This window comes from Mauremys reevesii, linkage group 1 (assembly GCF_016161935.1).
Source record: "Mauremys reevesii isolate NIE-2019 linkage group 1, ASM1616193v1, whole genome shotgun sequence".
NCBI lineage: Eukaryota > Metazoa > Chordata > Testudines > Geoemydidae > Mauremys > Mauremys reevesii.
This window is the reverse complement of record NC_052623.1, coordinates 299,374,104-299,393,306: the sequence shown is the minus strand read 5'-3', so window position 1 is coordinate 299,393,306 and position 19,203 is coordinate 299,374,104. Positions and strand designations below refer to the sequence as shown.

At 43.4% G+C, this 19,203-nt stretch overlaps 1 protein-coding gene across 4 annotated transcripts in view; it reads left to right on the top strand.

Moving 5' to 3' along the window:
- SRGAP1 (SLIT-ROBO Rho GTPase activating protein 1) overlaps nt 1-19,203 on the top strand; it is a 242,346-nt gene that overhangs the window by 200,229 nt on the left and 22,914 nt on the right. For all 4 annotated transcript variants that reach the window (XM_039502442.1, XM_039502423.1, XM_039502449.1 and 1 more), the window contains exons 13-15: nt 2,656-2,716; nt 2,887-2,964; nt 4,575-4,709. In XM_039502442.1, the coding sequence (XP_039358376.1) occupies nt 2,656-2,716; nt 2,887-2,964; nt 4,575-4,709 (274 nt within the window). The remainder of the gene's footprint in view (nt 1-2,655; nt 2,717-2,886; nt 2,965-4,574; nt 4,710-19,203) is intronic.

The following is a 19,203-nucleotide window of genomic DNA, read 5'->3' as shown; positions in this document are numbered from 1 at the left end:
TTGAGCACTCCTGAATTTTGAGGTGTTCAAATCTGGAAGGCAGGTGCTGGGGGTGGGAGAGGGCTGTGGGCTCCATGGGGGAGCATGGCAGCAACTGTCTGGAGCTGCATGGAGCCAGATACGCTGGTCTGAGTGGCACAGTCAGCGGTTTGGGGGTGGGAGAAGAGGTAGGGAGTCCCGGGGGGCAGTCAAGGGACAAGGAGCAGGGGGAGTTGGATGGGGCAGAGGTTCGAAGGGGCAGTCAGGGGACAGGCAGCAATTGGATAGGCATGGGAGTCTAAGAGGTTTATCAGGGGACAGGTAGGGGTGCGGTCCTGGGGGAAGTTGGGTGGGGTCTCAGGAGGGGGCAGTTGGGGACAAGGAGAAGGGAGGCTTAGATAGGGGCTGAGGTCCCAAGGGGCAGTTAGGGGCAGGGTCTCGGAGGGGGTAATCGGGAACAAGGACCAGTGGGGCTTAGATAGGGGGTGGAGGTTCTGGGGGGCAGTTGGGGCAGGGGTCTGGGGAGGGGGCAATCAGCGGACAGAGGCTGGGATTCAAAGGGCTCTGGGCTGCTGGCAGCCGCGGGGAGCCCAGAGCCCTTTAAATCCCAGCCGCGGCCGGGAATCAGAGGGCTCTGGGCTGCCTGCTGCGGCGGGCAGCCCAGAGCCTTTTAAATCCCAGCAGCTGCCGGGAATCAGAGGGCTCTGGGCTGCCTGCAACCGCGGGGAGCGCAGAGCCTTTTAAATCCCAGCCGCAGCCGGGAATCAGAGGGCTCTGGGCTTCCCGCTGTGGCGGGGAGCCCAGAGCCCTTTAAATCTCAGCCGCGGCTGGGATTTAAAGGGCTCTGGGCTGCCTGCAACCGCGGGCAGCCCAGAGCCTTTTAAAACCCCGCCGCGCGGGAAGCAGCGGGCTCAGGGCTGCCTGCCACCGCGGGCAGCCCAGAGCCTTTTAAATCCCAGCCGCGGCCGGGAATCAGAGGGCTCTGGGCTCCCCGCCGCGGCAGGCAGCCCAGAGCCCTCTGATTCCCTGCCGCGGCTGGGATTTAAAAGGCTCTGGGCTGCCGGCAGCGCACAGCAGGGGAGAAACCTAGCTCCAAACCTAGCTCCAAATATTGCTGGAGCAGAGCCCCTGTCTGTGAATATTCCTAGGGCTAAAGCCCCAGGAGCCCATATAAGTCGGCGCCCATGAATAGTATCTATTTTTAAAATGCCAAAATACAGAGCCCAGCAAACAGTAACCACTCTCTTGGATCTGATCCTTTCGACACCAGCAGATGTTGCGAAGGGCATGAACAACGCTCCTCCATCTCTGTCTCTCGTGCTGTTTGCCAGAATGGCTACCTTTTTGTGTTTTTGAAACTTTTTTACAAGACTAGGTTGAGCCTGTTGAGAACAGACTGTTTTTTGTTTGATCCCTACCCTTACACCTATCCAGTTTGGGTGACCCTACCAGGAGTTAAAACTCCCACCAGCAAAGCACTCGGGGTCATTGAAATACACATGCCTTCCACCATGTTAAATCCCCAGGGAAGGAATTTTTTTGGATAATCAGTGGTTTGAAAAATAGTCAAGTTAAACTTAAACTTCACTGATCTAGAATCTGTGCATATTCAAATACTTCCTGTTCCTCCCACTGATTATTTTTTAAATGGTCATATTTAATATAAATCAAAAAACCCTATATTTAGCTAAAGCCATGTTTGTGATTCAAACACCAAAGAAAGGCAAGACATTTTAGAAATACAGGTTCTGATCCTGCATACAGATCCATACTATTGCTTACTCTTATTCAGAATCCCACTGAAGAGAACTATGGGGATCAGGCCCAAATTTCTTACCCTCCCTTTCAGACTGTATCGCAAATTGAAGGGTAGGTTCTAACTGGCACCGAAAACAGCCATAATGGATCCGCACACAGGAGAACACATGCTTCTAAAGCTGCATTAATGTGTATCTGTATTCTGGCTGAGACCCAGCCCTGTACACAAGCTCCTCAAACAACTTAGTCCTGCTAAGCGTAGGAATACACTGTACAGGTAGCTGTCGGTGGTAGTAATTCCCAGATCAGGAAGTAGACAGCATACCATCCCATGCTATCCAGTTGGTGGCTCTTACTGCAGACAGCCTGTGGAGCAGCACTTCTGACACCTCGGAGCCAGAATAGGGGCCACTAACTTCCTTTTCCCTGGCCTTTCAGGCCTGGCCATATGAGCAAGCATCTGCAATAATTTGGCCCCAGAGTATATAAAATTCACTCCGGCTACTAATGGAAAAATAAGCTAAATTAATGCACACGCTTCATTTTCAAAGCATGATAATTAATGTTAATTGTATATTTAAAAGAAAATCCATTGTTTAACTCATTTTGCTCCAAGGGTCTAAAATAACTGCATGAAATGAGGTTTCATGTGTGTTAAGATAACCACATGCAATGAGATAAGTTGACGATATAATTTCAGCCATCACTTAGAATTTCATTGATTTGATGATTTGCATAATAACCTTAATATAACTTTTTTAGCCTCCTGGCAAAAGTGGGGAGATAGTTTTGTTTGGAAGGGGTTGTTTTAATCAACACTACTGACTCAATCTTGAATTATCAATAAAACCCATTTTTACACGTGATCTAACTTCTGTCTCTTTCAGTTTGTGATTATATTCTTTTTGCTTTTGCCAGGATTCAGGACAAGTCATTCCCCTCATAGTGGAAAGCTGTATCAGATTTATCAACTTATATGGTGAGCTCTGAAATATGTCATGTCACTTCATTAGCACCCTGGCTATTTTGCATAAAGTATATTTTGCATAATGATTTTACCCCCTCATGTTTGTCATTTACTTGTTAAAAAACAGATTAAGTCTTTAGCATATGATCTCATTGCTCATCTTTTCTTCCCCTACCCTTCAGGTCTTCAGCATCAGGGAATTTTCAGAGTGTCTGGTTCCCAGGTGGAAGTCAATGATATTAAAAATTCATTTGAGAGAGGTAATTGAATTTTCATCTATATGAGCAACCTGAGATCCATCTCTTGGGGAAAAAAATCTGTTACAATTTAATAATTTTCTTGGATATTTAAGCAATTTTATGTACTGTATTCACTGTACTTCAAGCTTTGCCTAAATATATATTTACTTGCCCAGTATAGTAATGACTCTTTCAGCGTTTTCACTTTATTCTGCCGGTAGGCACATAAGATTATATTTTGCTACACAGGTACAGAAGATTTGTGACCCTTGCACTGTCTGTTAATTTTATTTTTATTTTTTACCAGTGGTGAACTGCAAAGAATGACTTGTTTGTCTTTCCTATTTTTATTATCTTTAAGGTTCCCAGAAGAAGCAAAAATATTAAATGGATAATCAGATAATATTTAACACAATTTGAGACCACTGTTACTAGGTCTTGCAGAATATGAGTGCTGGACTTTCTGGTCCCTCTGCCAAAGTGACATCAGAGCCAATACAAACATAGGTTGAAAAAGTCATTCCATTTTAAACCTCTATTTTCATTCCTAAAGCAATTTCATCCCAGAGGATAATTTTTTAGAAAGATGTGAGAGAATAAACAGAGGGTTTAAATGTAATTGTCTTTCAACCTACGTTAAGTCTATGACTGTTGTGATGTCACTCACCGTCACTCATCTGAAGGAGCTAGCAATTCTCAGATTGTATTAAAGCATAGTGTTAATTACATTTTTCTAAAAAAAACCAGCTAAGTCATCTCTTTTGGGATTTTACAAACCATTTTTTAATTTCTAGCATAACCTTTGCAGATCACCTTTTAATAAGAGGAACCCTTGGAGAAAAATCTGTTTTGTGACTAACAGCAAGAAGAAAGAGCAGATGATATTTTCACTCTCCAATATTAACTGCATACCTTGTAAAATCAGATATGATACTTGAGCAGATATAAAAACAGCTACTGCACATATGATAAATGATGCCGCATCCTTATATCTGAGGACATTAATGGATTGTTATTGTCTATCTTTAAAGTCTGCCTTATTAAAATGAAAATTGTTTCGCTATGGAAATGTTCTCAAGGTCATATAATATCATTAAAGCTAAAAATGTTTTAACATCCAGTTTAGTTTTTAAATGATGCAGTATTTTGTTGTGAGTTTTAGTGGTTTTGATTCTGTACATTGAACTCATACAACTGCATTATGCACATCTTCTTGAGTTTCTGTGAATGCTTTTTCAATCCAAAGAGAGATGTGCAGCTCAAATAAATCTCTTAGTTTTATATGTTCTATATAAGCTGCCTAGGAATAGTCTTAAAAGTCCTATTTCAGTAAGAATGATCGCATTCTTTATTTCACTAATTGCAAATCATAATCTGTCCCAAAATATTCATTCTGAACTTCATGATATATGGGATCACTGGGTTACATAATTTAAAGAAAGATTTATTTCAGGCTGGGTTATTTTATTTTTTTTTCAGTTTAATCACAGGGCAGGATTTCTAAACCAATGTTTATTATTTTACTACTGTGCAACATCCCACACAGTCAAATCAAATCTTCATTTATTTATATGAAATACTATTAAGCAAGAATGCCTGTGCATGTTTCATTTACTCTATTTATTTTTAAGGTGAAAATCCTTTGGCAGATGACCAAAGTAACCATGACATTAACTCAGTTGCTGGAGTACTGAAGCTCTATTTCCGAGGGCTGGAAAATCCTCTCTTTCCTAAGGAAAGATTTAATGATCTTATTGCCTGTGTCAGTAAGTAAAAATTCCTGTTTCATTCTCTATAGAATTACATGTTCCTAAATACAGTAGCCGCCTAGAAAAAAAACCTGATTTCACTGATTTTTCTGAAACAATTTGTTTGCCATCTGCAACAGTCTGTTTCGATTATTAGTCATACTTGCAGCTGTGACTGCTCCCTTGTTCCAGAAGGCTCAATGTACAGTACAAGTCTTTGTTTTCGGTACAGCAGGAAGACAATCTTTCTTAGTATATGAAATATTTAAATTTACATACACTGCCATTTTCTTCTAATCTTTAGGGCAGAAAAAGGGAGTGATGCCATCAGTGTGCCAAGAGAATGCATTACTTTGAGCAATGGTTTCACTCTCTGCTGTAGTCTCATGCAAATGGTGGTGAATAACTATTTAATGACCCAACAGTGTATGATTCTGAGCACCACCTGTGAGATGCTTAGTGCTCTCAATTTCCATTTGCTTTTCGGGGAGTTGGGATACTTTGCAGGATCAGGCCCTTCGGAGGATAGTAGTTTGCATTCCAGGTGATGTTCTTGCTCTATACACTAGGTAAAGGGAGGAAAGCAGTATAAAAGCCTTAGAACCTGCTGGGATGAAAAATTCCCTCAGCACAGGAACTGAGACAGACAGGGCAGGCTGTTGTCAGAGGACTTCTTCACAACCCCCAGCATAAAAAGCATGCCATCATGGGGCTGGAGTGGGAGGAGGTGGGCTGCAAAACGTCTGGGCAGTACTGTTGCCCATAGGCAGGCAGGGACAAGTTACTGTAATTTAGGCAACCTTCGATGGCTGTCCGAGTTACACTGGGATACCCTGTGGCCCTGGGACAGCCCAGAATCAACAGGGCACAAAATGTGGCTTTGTGCGTTCCATAGTTAGTTTTCCGCAAGAGCTGGACCTTTTCCAGCTGAATGTGTTATCAAGGGGGAGAGGCAATCTCATAGGTAGTTACGTTCAATCCCATGGGGGAGAAGGGGTTAATTAGGACAGGCACCTTGAATTATACTATCTAGTCAGTGGGGAGCCAGCCCAACATGCAGAACTCCAGGGTGATATGTTCAGGTGCCCTGTGTTGCTCAGCAAATGGGCAGTTGTGCTTTGTACTATGTGGAGCTCAGTGTGTGGTTTCATTTCTAGATAGGATAAATGGCAGTAATCTAGCATGGAGGTTATTAATGAGTGGATCACTGTGATAGTTCTGTCACTTAGGAGAGGTCGCAGTATTTTGGTCATGCTGAGATGGAGGGGGGGCACATTTTTTCCACCGTGACTATTTGAGTCTCCAGCAGCACTAAGGGCCCCGAAGCTGCAGACTAATTTAACAATCTGAGGACAGTTTCCCCCAAAAGAAGGAGATGTGAGAGAAGACAAGTTCTATGAAGCATTTCATTCTTTCTATCAGCATTACCTCAGTCTTGCCTGGGTTCACCTTTAACCAGCTGCTCTTCATCCATTCAGCAAATGTCATGGAGTCAAAAATTTTAAGCTCAGAAGAGGGACCATTCTGGTCATCTAGTCTGACTTCAGGCATAAAACTTAACCCAATCATTCCTGTATTGAGTCTAATAGCTTCTGGTTGAACTAAATAATAGATACTAGAAAAATATCCAAAGTTGATTTAAAGACATCAAATAATGGAGAATTTACTACATCACTTGGTAAACTGTTCAAATGGTTAATTGCCCTCATTGTTAAAAATTTGCACCGTATTTTCACTCAAATTTTTTCTCATTTCAACTTCTACTCTTTAGATCTTGTTATGCCTTCATTATTTTGATTAAGCATTAAAACAGCTGAGAGATAGTGGTGTTTACATGTAGACCTCGGTAGGTCCATATACTGCTGGCACTTCAACTTATGTCATCTCACCAGCTCTCCCAATGGCTTTAAATAGATTTGAATAATATCGAGGAAGAAGATTGAGCCTTATAGCTCAAATGAGGGCTTTGGAGATGGAAGAACAGTTGTCCAAAACAGCCTGTTAGGTTCTTTCCAAGAAGAGGGACCTGAACTGTTTAAAGTTCCTTTCCCTCCTTCCTTTCCTTCCTTCAGCTTTGGTGATTGATGGTAGAGGTCTGGCAGAATGAGTATAGATATGTATCCCTTGTCAGTAGAAAGGTCAACTCCATAGCAACACCATTTTGTGGCCTACAGCTTAACTGAGAGGGAACCAGTTTCATGTGGCACTGGAGACTGGCCTATCTTATCCATCAGCTTATTTGAGAAAAGTGAGGCTGGGCATTGGGTGATAGTTTGTGGGGCTTCTAGCATCAAACAATGGTTTCTTTAGTATGACTACTACATATCTTATGGTAGGCAGTAAATTATCTTCCTGAAAGGAAGTGTTGACAATCTCTGTTATAGTACGGCTCCCAGAAGTTCCCTGTTGTCTCTTTCTATCCAGGAAGAGCAGAGATCAAAGTCACAGATGGTAACTCTGAATGATGTCACTCCTTTCCTTGGAGTGTTTCTGGTCCTGCACTTGGCTAGTTCCTCTTGTGGTTTATGAGGCCATCTTGGATATAGGTGACCTTCTTTGTGACAATTCCTCACAAAAAGAGGTACTGTGTCTTAGGGTTGAGTAGAGCCAGTCCGTATTTCCAAAATGATTTGGAGCCCAGAAAAGTTCTGCTGGGCTTCACTTTTCTGCCTCAGTGGCAAAGAAGAGGTAGGCTCTGTTTTTGCCTTTGTTATGGCAGTGTCATAGGTTTGTAGAAATTCTGTGTCTGCCACTGACTACTTTCAGTTATTTCTTTCACAAGTCGACTGAGAACGATGACTGTCTGCATAGGTGGGGGGGATTGAGAGAGGGTGTTTTGGTAGTAGAATGTCTTTAGCAGTGTTCTAGAAGTGGCTGTAGGACCTGGTTAATTCATCTTCTCCTTGGCTGGTTGGTTGGGTAGAGTTTTCTATAAGTAAGTTTTGACAGGATCCAAGAGTTTTTCTGGGTAGATCATGGTGGTTTCATCTTGTTTTGGAATAGGGAGAGTTCTTATTCCTGTCTGGAACAGGAAGTAGTCTGATCAAGTTAAGGGGATAGTTCTTGCATTTATATTCACAGCCAGCCCTAGGCAGGGGTGGCTCCAGGCCCCAGCACGCCAAGCGCGTGCTTGGGGCGGCAAGCCGCGGGGGATGCTCTGCCGGTCACTGGGAGGGCAGCAGGCGGCTCCGGTGGACCTCCCACAGGCGTGCCTGCGGAGGGTCTCCTGGTCCCGCGGCTTTGGTGGAGCATCCTCAGGCACATCTGCGGGAGGTCCACTGGAGCCACGGGACTGGCAACCGGCAGAGCGCCCCCTGTGGCATGCCGCCGTGCTTGGGGCAGCGAAATGGCTAGAGCCGCCCCTGGCCCTAGGATCCAGTCCAGAGATAGTCAGCTCTGAACCTACATCTGGAGCTTACCTGTGAAAAACCTCAGGTGGAAAGTTTGGATATCTTTCTTAAAATACTTGTGTGTGTGTTTGTTTTTAAACACAGTTATTATGTATCAGTGAAACAGTGGGGGGAGGGATAGCTCAGTGGTTTGAGCATTGGCCTGCTAAATCCAGGGTTCTGAGTTCAATCCTTGAGGGGGCCACTTAGGGATCTGAGGCAAAATCAGTACTTGGTCCTGCTAGTGAAGACAGGGGGCTGGACTCAATGACCTTTCAGGGTCCCTTCCAGTTCTATAAGATAGGTATATCTACATATATTTTATTTGATTTGTATGAAATTCATGGTCTGTTGACTACTTCATCCTGGAAATATTACCTGCATTAAAATGTTTGCCCATCACAATATTTATATATTTGCTTATTTTTGACTTTTCTGTTTTCTGCTACGATAAGGCAGAAATGAGTATAGTAATTCATATGAAATATTATTTGATTTCGAAGCAAAATCCTATTTATTCACATATTATTAAAGCCTAGCTTTTTAATCCAAGGCAATGTCAATTCATGTCCCTGACCAACCCGTATTGGTGTTTCTATGCTCAAAAACAGGTGCGAGAACAAAGGAAACCAAAGCAGACGCTAAGCCTTAAACTAAGATTGAAGTAAGCTAAAATGAGTATAAGGAATTAAAAGCACTACTTGGATTTTTAGACAGACATCATAGAAGAAACATAGCGTAAAGCTCAGTGCAGATGTTTCAGCTCTCCAGAGAACTATTGCACTGAACAAGGCAGAGGATGGCTTAAATGTTCATACTGAACTTTGTACTTTTGTTTCTTCTCTGATGTCTTGAGAGCACCTCAGCTGCAGTAGTTTTAATTCCTTTTGTTGGTGTGAGTTTTCAGACCCTCTTCAGGGTTTTAATTTTGTCTCTACACTTGTATACCTAGTTTGTGTGCTGGTTTTCAAAGTATCATCTGTTTATATAAGAAGAAACTCACTGATTTTGAAACTTACTATACCCCACCTGAATTTTGATGGAACCTAGATATTTATATTTATAAAATCCTAGTCCAGTCCCAAACACAGTTTTTACTCTTGTTTTTTTTAATCTTAGACATCATATAATCTGCAATGGGGCAGACAGTTCAGGCAAAACCCTGCTCCCAGTATGAATTGTAAATCCTTCAGGGCAGGGATAGTCTCTTTCCTGTGTCTGTACAGCCCCAGCACATTGGGGCCTCCATCCAGATTGAGACCTTCAGGCACTATCATAATATAAATATGTATCACTATTACTAGAGGCAGTGGGAGTTTTGCTAATTATTTTAACAGGAGCAGGCACAGGCCCTTTTCCTGTAAGAGAATAGAACTTGTTAGAACTCGTTGAAATCACTGTATAGCATGTAGATTTTGGAAAGCTTTTATTTTTTAATGAAAAAATGCTCCGGTTCTTATTAAATAGAGTTTCTGATAGTACCGTATGCAGATGAATATATCCATTTTCACTTGGTGCCCTTCCAAACAGCCTGTGAAGATTAATGCAAATTTATTTTACAGTTCTGTTTACAAAGATTGCTGTGATTCACAACAAAATAGGATATAGAAATTGATACATAAAGTTGGCATTCATTTAAAAATATAAAATGGCAAAATGTCACAGATATTATCTGAAAATATAATGTTGCTAGTGAAAGAACCTTGAAAGTGGAGTTGTTAGCTATGAATGTCAAACATATTTGAGGCTACTACCATAAAATGAAGCTTTACACAATGTAGCCACTGAGGAATTTTTTTTTTTTGCATTAATGCATACATTTTCAAGTGAAATAACATATTGTTATTTAATGCTTTTTCTTTGCAAGTGCTTTGGAAATGGTGCTACAAAAGATTCAGTGCTTTCTGTGCAATTTTTCCCACATAAATTTATAATAATTTATATAGCTAATTTATTTTGATTTTTAAACAGCTGTAGTTTAAATTGGGGACAAGTTCTGATTGTTCTAAAGCTAGTCTGCAGCAAGTGATAGAGCATAAGGAACTTGCATCATTATGGGCTTCTCTATACCAGAAAGCCATACTTCAGCTGTTTCTGCTGCCTGAGCAGAAGGGTGGACACTACTGCTGGTATTCTGAGGGTATTGAATTCAGCCTGTTTCAGTAGATGCTAGTCATACTGAAGGCTATATGAGTGACTCCTTCATATACCGGGGCCAGATTTGGCCACTGGAAGCACTGGTGATGAAGTAGAAGGATGGCCAACTGTATCTTGCACTCTCGTTAGTTGCTTTTCCTGCAGAATGTAAATTACACTTATTTTGCACACTCGCCAACTGCCACATCAGCACAAGTTAAATCACTTTTGTCACTTAGAACCTACAGTAAAACCTGCCTTTAGTGGCCACCTCTCAGGAGAGACAACCTGTCACAAGTGACTACTTGCAGAGGCCACAGAACACCACCACTGTCTGGTGTGCAAACCTTTGAAAAGAGACCATCACTTTTGCTAACTCCCATGAGTGGTTGCTCTTGGCAGGTTTTACTGTACTTACACTTATTTTATGACCAGCATACTCCTCATGTGAAACTTACACCTCTGTTTTGTCACCCCTGAATTTGGCCTTGAAAAGGTAAATATTTGCCTTACATTACTGGGGAAGTTGTGGGAGAGATGAAAATAGAGCCTGGCCCCAGTTATTGAGTTATAACCACCAGGCTAACTCCACTTACCACATTCTAACCACTAAGTAGTGCTCCATTGCAAAATGCTTCTGTGCTCAAATGCAAACGTTTGTGGTTTATATACCTGAGCATTTATTGCCTGTTAAATGCTCCACTACTTTGGGATTATTGCTTAAACATCAATTTGCCTGATGTTGTCTTACGTTTTTTAGACAGGATATATTCTTGTCTTTTATAATTTAATATTGTTTCATTTGGTTTGGCTTTTTTGTAGGTTTTTCCCCTTCTCTGGTCTACTTTATTCCTTAGATGCAGGTTGTTCATGCATTTCGCTTTACGTACTGTTTGCAGAAACCTCAAGGTAGTTCAACAGGTGGTTAAAATGTGCTGTTGCTTCTCAAGGAAAAGCAAACATGCACACTGGTTCTCTGTATCTCCAAAATGGACAAAGATGAGACTGCATTATGAACATTTCTAATGATTTTTTAAATATAGTGATTTTGAAAATAGATTTTTGCATAAAAATTTGAAGCTCTACTACACAGTAAGTGAACCAAGTCAATTGATTGGAAATACACACAACAATCCAGTGACAGGGTTCAGTACAGCACAACCTACCTCATCCCCACTGCATACCTGCCTATATTATGCAATTGGCAGTGGCTCCAACCTCTCTGTGCTTCTTCCATTAGGTGTTATGGCCTCTGGAAAGCAGTCTCAAAAAGACTATGGTCCCTGACCTGGTCCACCCACAGTGCTGCCCTATCACAGCTGGTTCAGAGATCTCTGCGTGTGTGCAGAGGCCCTCCTATGCAGCCACTACTCCTACAGTTTCCCTCTCCCCGAACTCTAGGCTTCCAGTGTGCAAAAGGTCTTGCAAGGCCCTCCACACCATTGTAGATTTCACACTTCATGAAAATTTAGTTGGCTGCTGCAAAATATCCACCTCTCCACTTGACATCAGTTCCCCTGAGGCTGTTTTATTTGTGTCTAATATTCCTTCCATCTCCAAGCACCTCCCTTCTTTGCCTCTTTCCCCACACATAGAGGATAGATTAATTACTAATGAGGTTATCCTTGCCAAAGCAAGGCTAATTGCCTGGACTTAAAGGTGGGATTGTTGTCTTCTTCAACTAACGCTGCATTATTTGGGCAAGTCACATAGGTTGCATACCACAGTTAGTATGTTATATTATAATTTAAATCAGCTTATGTACCAGATTATTGGAGGATAGCTAATATTATGCTAATTTTTTTTTTTAAGTCTCCAGAGGCGATTTTGGCAATTACAGGCTAGTAAGCCTAACTTCAGTACCAGTCAGATTGGTTGAAACTGTAGTAAAGAATGGAATTATCAGACACACAGATGAACAGGATTTGTTGGGGAAGAGTCAACATGGCTTTTGTAAAGGGAGGTCATGCCTCACCAATCTATTAGAGGTGGTAGGTGGATGTAGTATACTTGGACTTTCAAAACAACTTTGACAAGATCCCTCAGCAAAGGCTCTTAAGTGAAGTAGGCAGTCATGGGATAAGAGGGAAGGTCCTCTCATGGCTCAATAACTGGTTAAAAGACAGGAAACAAAGGGTAATAATAAGTGGTCAGTTATCAGAATGGAGAAAGGTAATAGCGGTGTCCCCAGGGATCTGTACTGGGACCAGGACTGCTTAACATATTAATAATTGATCTAGAAGAAGGATAAACAGTGAGGTGGCAAAGATTGCAGGTGATATAAAATTACTCAGAGTTAAGTCCAAAGCTGACTGCGAGGAGTTACAAAGGGATCTCACAACACTGGATGTCTGGGTAGCAAAACAGCAGATGAAATTCAGTGTTGAAAAATGCAAAGTAATGCATATTGGGAAACATAATCCCTACTATACATACAAAATTATGGGGATCTAAATTAGCTGTTACCACCCAAGAAAGCTATCTTGGAGTCATTGTGAATAGTTCTTTAAAAACATCTGTTCAATGTGTAGTCAAAAAAGCTAACAATGTTAGGAACCATTATGACAGAGATTAAGAAGACAGTAAATATTATAATGCCCTATATAAGTCCATGGTATGCCCACCCCTTGAATACTGCGTGCAGTTCTGGTCACTCCATCTCAAAAAAGGTACATTAGAATTGGAAAAGGTACAGCGAAGGGCAGCAAAAATGATTTGGGGTATAGAACAGCTTCCCTATGAGGAGAGATTAAAAAGACTTGACTGTTGAGGTTAGAAAAGAGATGACTAAGGAAGGGGGCTATGAGAGAGGTCTATAAAATCATGAATGGTGTGGAGAAAGTAAATAAGGAAGTGTTGTTTACTCCTTCACATAACACAAAAAATAGGGGTCACCCAATGAAATGAATAGGCAGCAGGTTTAAAACAAACAAAAGGAAGTACTTCACACAACTCACAGTTAATCTGAGGAACTCGTAGCCAGGGGATGTTGTGAAGGCCAAAACCATAACTGGGTTCCAAAAAAGAATTAGATACGTTCATGGAGGATGGGTGTATCAATTGCTATTAGCCAGGATGCAACACCATGCTTTGGGTGTCCGTAAGCCTCTGGCTGCCAGGTGATGGGGCTGGATCACCTGATGATTACCTGTCCTGTTCATTCCCTTTGAAGAATTTGGTATTGGCTGCTGTTGGAAGACAGGATATTGGGGTAGATGGACCATTGTTCTGACCCACTATGACCATTCTTATGTTCTAAAATAAATGCTTAGGTTGTCTTATCTGAAAAATGGGGAAAAATACCAGTTCACTTCAGAGGCGTGTTGAGATAGGATTAAATTATGGTTCTTGAGAGTCAAAGTAATGAAGATGAAGAAGAGGCCTTTGGCATGCAAGTAGAAGACTCGCTGTACTTGTGTGCAATGGGCTTTACCTCCTTGGCACTGATAGAGCCAGTAATCCTGCCTCACAGTAACTGATCTGCTACCCTTTGCTTGGCCACACAACAACACACGCCCACCCCCAGACACACCCCCTCTGGAAAAGTAACCTTTAGAGGCAAAGCAACACTGTCTTTCCCCTTCATGGGGAAAGCAACACAGTTATGCAAGGAGGTTCTTGCATCCACTCCTTTTCTCCCATAGAAGCAGCCAAAATTTAGTCCTTGGTGTTTGAGATCCTTAGGTAAAAGATTACAATGTATAAAGCATTCTCATCTATCCTTCATTGTAAACAAAAGCAAAAATTGTGAGGGGGATATCAGTGTTTCTGAAATAAACAATGGAAAGCAGCCAAATTCACAGTTGTGCGGTGTTCAGATTTTCAGTAGAGAATGTTTTCTTCACCGAACTGGGTGAGAGGTAAGAAAATTGGGACAATTTTACTAGAAATGAGTTAAAATATACACAGCTAATTACAGCAATGGACTGTAATTCTGTAAGGACTTACAGAAACTGTTTTACACTGTGTCATGACAGGCCGCATGCTGCTGGAATGTGATAGGACCCATACTATGAAACCTGATGTTCCCTTTTTGCTTACACTGTCTATTCCCTTGGCAGGCAGTTATGAGTAAGGCTATGTTTTAGTCATGGGTATTTTTAGTAAAAGTCATGGACAGGTCACAGGCAGTAAACAAAAATTCACAGGCTGTGACCTGTCCATGACTTATACTATATACTGCTGATTAAATCTTGGGTGGTCTGGGGGGAGGCAGCCCTGGGGGAGCGGGGAAATAGCCTGGGGCAGCCATCATTGCTGGGAGGGTGGCTCCATGCAGCTCCCTGGAAGCGGCAACATACATGTTCCTTCGTAGGCAGAGAGATGGCCGGGGGGCTCTGTGCACTGCCCCTGTCCCAAGCGCTGGCTCCATAGCTCCCATTGGTCAGGAACCACAGCCAATGGGAGCTGTGTGGGCGGTGCCTGTGGACACAGGCAAAGTGCAGAGCTCCCTGAGCACACCTCTGCCTAGGAGCTGAGGGAAGGACATGTCGCCACTTCTGGAGAGCCTCCTGAGGTAAGCGCTGCCTGGAGCCCTCACCCCCTCCTGCACCCCCAAACCCCTACCCCAGCCCTGAGCCCCCTCCCACACCCAAACTCCTTCTACTTCTGGGGTAGGGGGCGCAGTGGCCCAAGACTGCCCTAGCAGTACCCGGTGCAGCTGGCCCATGGGCTGCCCGAACTGCTCAGGTGGCCCCCAGGCCAGCCGCACCAGCTGCTGCAGAAGTCATGGTGGTCCTGGAAAGTCACAGAATCTGTGACCTCTGTGACAAACCCATAGCCTTAGTTATGAGCTGCTTGTTAAGCAAATAAAGGTACAATTTCTGAAAACCAGCACACCTAGCCCCAGAACTGGAATGCTGGGCTATGTGCTGCTCTCTTCCATGAGGAAAGGAATACTGCTTACCCCAGGCTGTAGAGCTTCGCCGCTGCTGCTATTGCAGGAGCTTCTGCAGGGCCAACCCATCCCTGCTACAGGGAGTGAAAAGAGAGGGTGGAAGAATCTGTTTGTGCACAAGAGATCCCCAAAGACCTAGATTGCATGCAATCAAATCCCTGTTCACCCCAACCCGAATCCCCCCCACTTCCCCCCACACACCCGTTCTGCTGGGGAATTGTCTATGGCTGCAGATGTAGGAGCAGTATTTGCCCTGTACTTTACCAGGAAGAAATATTTATCTTCAAGGAAGTGCTATTGAGGTGCATCACTTTTGTTTGAGAAACGCAAATTCTGCTGCTGTGATGCTCTGCTTGTCCTCAGTTTATGGTATGAAAATATCAACTGTTAGAAACTGGATTTTTTTTCCTAAGGGGAGAAATATTTAAACACTGATCAACACACATTTTACATCTGAAAATGAGACCTAATTTGTATAAAATAAGCACATCAAAAGACCAAAAATAAACATTGAGAACGCCGTCTATAATTAGCACTGACCTTTTAGGTAAGTGATTATTTTAAATCTCTTCTGTGAAAAATCTTGTATTCTGTAACAAATGGTTTTTAGCTGTTGGCTTCACCCCCAATTCCTCATTTCACAGTTTCTCAATGTTACCAAATGTCCATTGCACTGTTATTAGGTGCTATTAGTCTAATATTCTACTAGGACTGTGTTTAAATTATGTGAATTGCACTGTTATTTCTTGGTTGACTTAGGGGGCGTTATTGAAATGTTAAATTGCTTTTAGCAATGTCATTTACACCGAAAATATCTTTGAGAGACGAGTTCAAGGATTTCTTATTCAGAATAGAGGTTTGCTACTTTGAAAGATGGTTTTGCTTTCCAGATGAAGCCACATGTTCATTCTGAACAATGTAGAAAATAATACATGCTGATTTCTGTTGTAAGGCAATAGAAACCAAAGCTCTTGTGCTGCCTCAGTCCTGCTTTACACAGCTGTTGGTTTGCCTATTTCAGGAACATTTTGATGGACCTAAATGAAATTATCTAGGGAAAACACATCTGATCATTGTACTTTGTATTTTTGGATTAACACGAGAAGGCATTGATTTAGAATTGACTTTAATAGATTTACAGCTGGAGAGATAGTGTTAACAGAGAAAACTAAGTCAGGAAGGCTTTACAACCAGTGATCAGAAGGATATTTTCAATATGCAAATTCAAATACAGAGAATAAGCCAATGTTAGGAACTGATGCCAGAGATTCCTAGCCTCCTAATATTACTTTTTTACCCTTGAGGGGAAAATCCTCTTATTGCAGTTTTGTGAGCTACCTTACTTAGGATATGTCTACACTACAAAATTAGGTCGAATGTATAGAAGTGGATTTTTTAGAAATCAATTTTATATAGTCGATTGTGTGTGTCCCCACTCCAAGACCATTAAGACCATTAACTCAGTGGAGTGTGGCCACAGCACCAAGGCTAGCGTCGACTTACGGAGCGTTGCACTGTGGGTAGCTATCCCACAGTTCCCGCAGTCTCCGCTGCCCACTGGAATTCTGGGTTGAGCTCCCAATGCCTGATGGGTCAAAAACATTGTCATGGGTGGTTCATGTCATCAGGCTTCCCCCCACCCCCCGGTGAAAGCAACGGCAGACAATTGTTTCGAGCCTTATTTCCTGGGTTACCCGCTCAGCTCACCGTCACTGTATGTCTCCTGGGTGCTGGCAGACGTGGCACTGCATTGCTACGCAGCAGCTAATTGCCTTTTGGCAGCAGACAGTGCATTATGACTGGTAGCCGTCGTCGTTTCCTGGGTGCTCTTTTAGCCGACCTCGGTGAGGTCTATCAGGGGCACCTGGACATAAATGGGAGTGACTCCAGGTCATTCTCTTTTTTAGTTTCGTCTCATGGAGATTTAGTCCTGCCTGCAGTCCTACTGCACCGTCTTCTGGTGAGCAGTCAGGAGAGGAGGATGGCTAGCAGTCGTACTGTACTGTCTGCTGCCAGCCTAAGATGTATAAGAGAGATGGAATGGATCAAAACAAGAATGCAAACCCACCCCCTGTGTTGATTTTAATTCCCTGTAAGCCAAGTCGCCCCTCCCTCCATCAGAGCAATGGCAGACAATCGTTTCACGCCTTTTTTCAGTGCAGATGCCATAGCACGGCAAGCATGGAGCCCACTCAGATCACCGCCGCAATTAGAGCACTGTAAACACCACGCGCATTATCCTGCAGTATATGCAGAACCAGAACCTTCAAAAGCAAAACAAGGCAAGGAGGCAACAGCAGCACGGTGACAAGAGTGATGAGGACATGGACACAGACTTCTCTCTAAGTACGGGACCCTGCAGTGTGGACATCCTGGTGTTAAAGGGGCAGGTTCATGCCGTGGAACTCCGATTCTGGGCCTGGGAAACAAGCACAGACTGGTGGGACCGCATAGTGTTGCATGTCTGGGACAATTCCCAGTGGCTGCAAAACTTTCGCATGCATAAGGGCACTTTCATGGAACTTTGACTTGCTTTCCCCTGCCCTGAAGTTCAAGAATACCAAGATGAGTGCAGCCCTCACAGTTCACAAGGGACGTTTCACCAACATCAATGTGGGATGGCCAGGAAAGGTACATGACGCTCGCATCTTCAGGAACTCTGGTCTGTTTCAAAAGCTGCAGCAAGGGACTTTCTTCCCAGACCAGAAAATAACCGTTGAGGATGTTGAAATGCCTATAGTTATCCTTGAGGACCCAGCCTACCCCTTAATGCCATTGTTCATGAAGCCGTACACAGGCAGCCTGGACAGTAGTCAGGAGCTATTCAACTATAGGCTGAGCAAGTGCAGAATGGTGGTAGAATGTGCATTTGGACGTTTAAAAGCACACTGGTGCAGTTTACTGACTCGGATAGACCTCAGTAAAGCCAATATTCCCATTGTTATTACTGCTTGCTGTGCGCTCCACAATATCTGTGAGAGTAAGGGGGAGACATTTATGGTGAGGTGGGAGGTTGAGGCAAATTGCCTGGCTGCTGATTACGCGCAGCCAGACACCAGGGCGGTTAGCAGAGTACAGGAGGGCACGGTGCGTATCAGAGAAGCTTTGATGCTACAGTGTGAAAGTTCTATTTGTTTCTCCTTAATGACTCTCCCCCCTTTGGTTCACTCTACTTCCCTGTAAGCTAACCACCCTCCCCTCCCCCCTTCGATCACCACTTGCAGAGGCAATAAGTCATTGTTGCTTCACATTCATGCATTCTTTATTAATTCATCACACACATAGGGGGATAACTGCCAAGGTAGCCCAGGTGGGGTGAGCGGGGAGGGAAGGACAAGGCCACACTGCACTTTAAAACTTATTGAATGCCAGCTTTCTGTTGCTTGGGCAGTCCTCTGGGGTGGAGTGGTTGGGTGCCTGGAGGCCCCCCCACACACACACGTTCTTTGGCATCTGGGTGAGGAGGCTATGGAACTTGGGGAGGAGGGCAGTTGATTACACAGGGGCTGTAGCAGCCATCTGTGCTCATGCTAGCTTTCCTGAACCTCAACCATATGCCAGAGTGTATCAGTTTGTTCCTCCAGTAGCCTCAGCATTGCCTCTTGCCACCTATCATCTTCAGCCCGCCACCTGTCCTCGCATTCATATTGTGCTTTCCTGGACTCTGACATTGTCTGCCTCCATGCATTCTGCTGGGCTCTTTCAGTGTGGGAGGACTGCATGAGCTCAGAGAACATTTAATCGCAAGTGCGTTTTTTTTGCCTTCTAATCTTCGCTAGCCTCTGGGAAGGAGAAGATAGGTTAATGTGCAGCACAAACCCAACTAACCCCCCCCCCACACACACACACACACAATTCTCTGGGATGATCGCTTCACCCCTCCCCCCACCATGTGGCTAACAGCGGGGAACATTTCTGTTCAGCCACAGGCAAACAGCCCTGCAGAAACGGGCACCTCTGAATGTCCCCTTAATAAAATCACCCTATTTCAACCAGGTGACCATGAATGATATATCTCTCTTGAGGACACAGAGAGATAAAGAATGGATGTTGTTTGAATGCCAGCAAACACCGGGACCATACGCTGTGT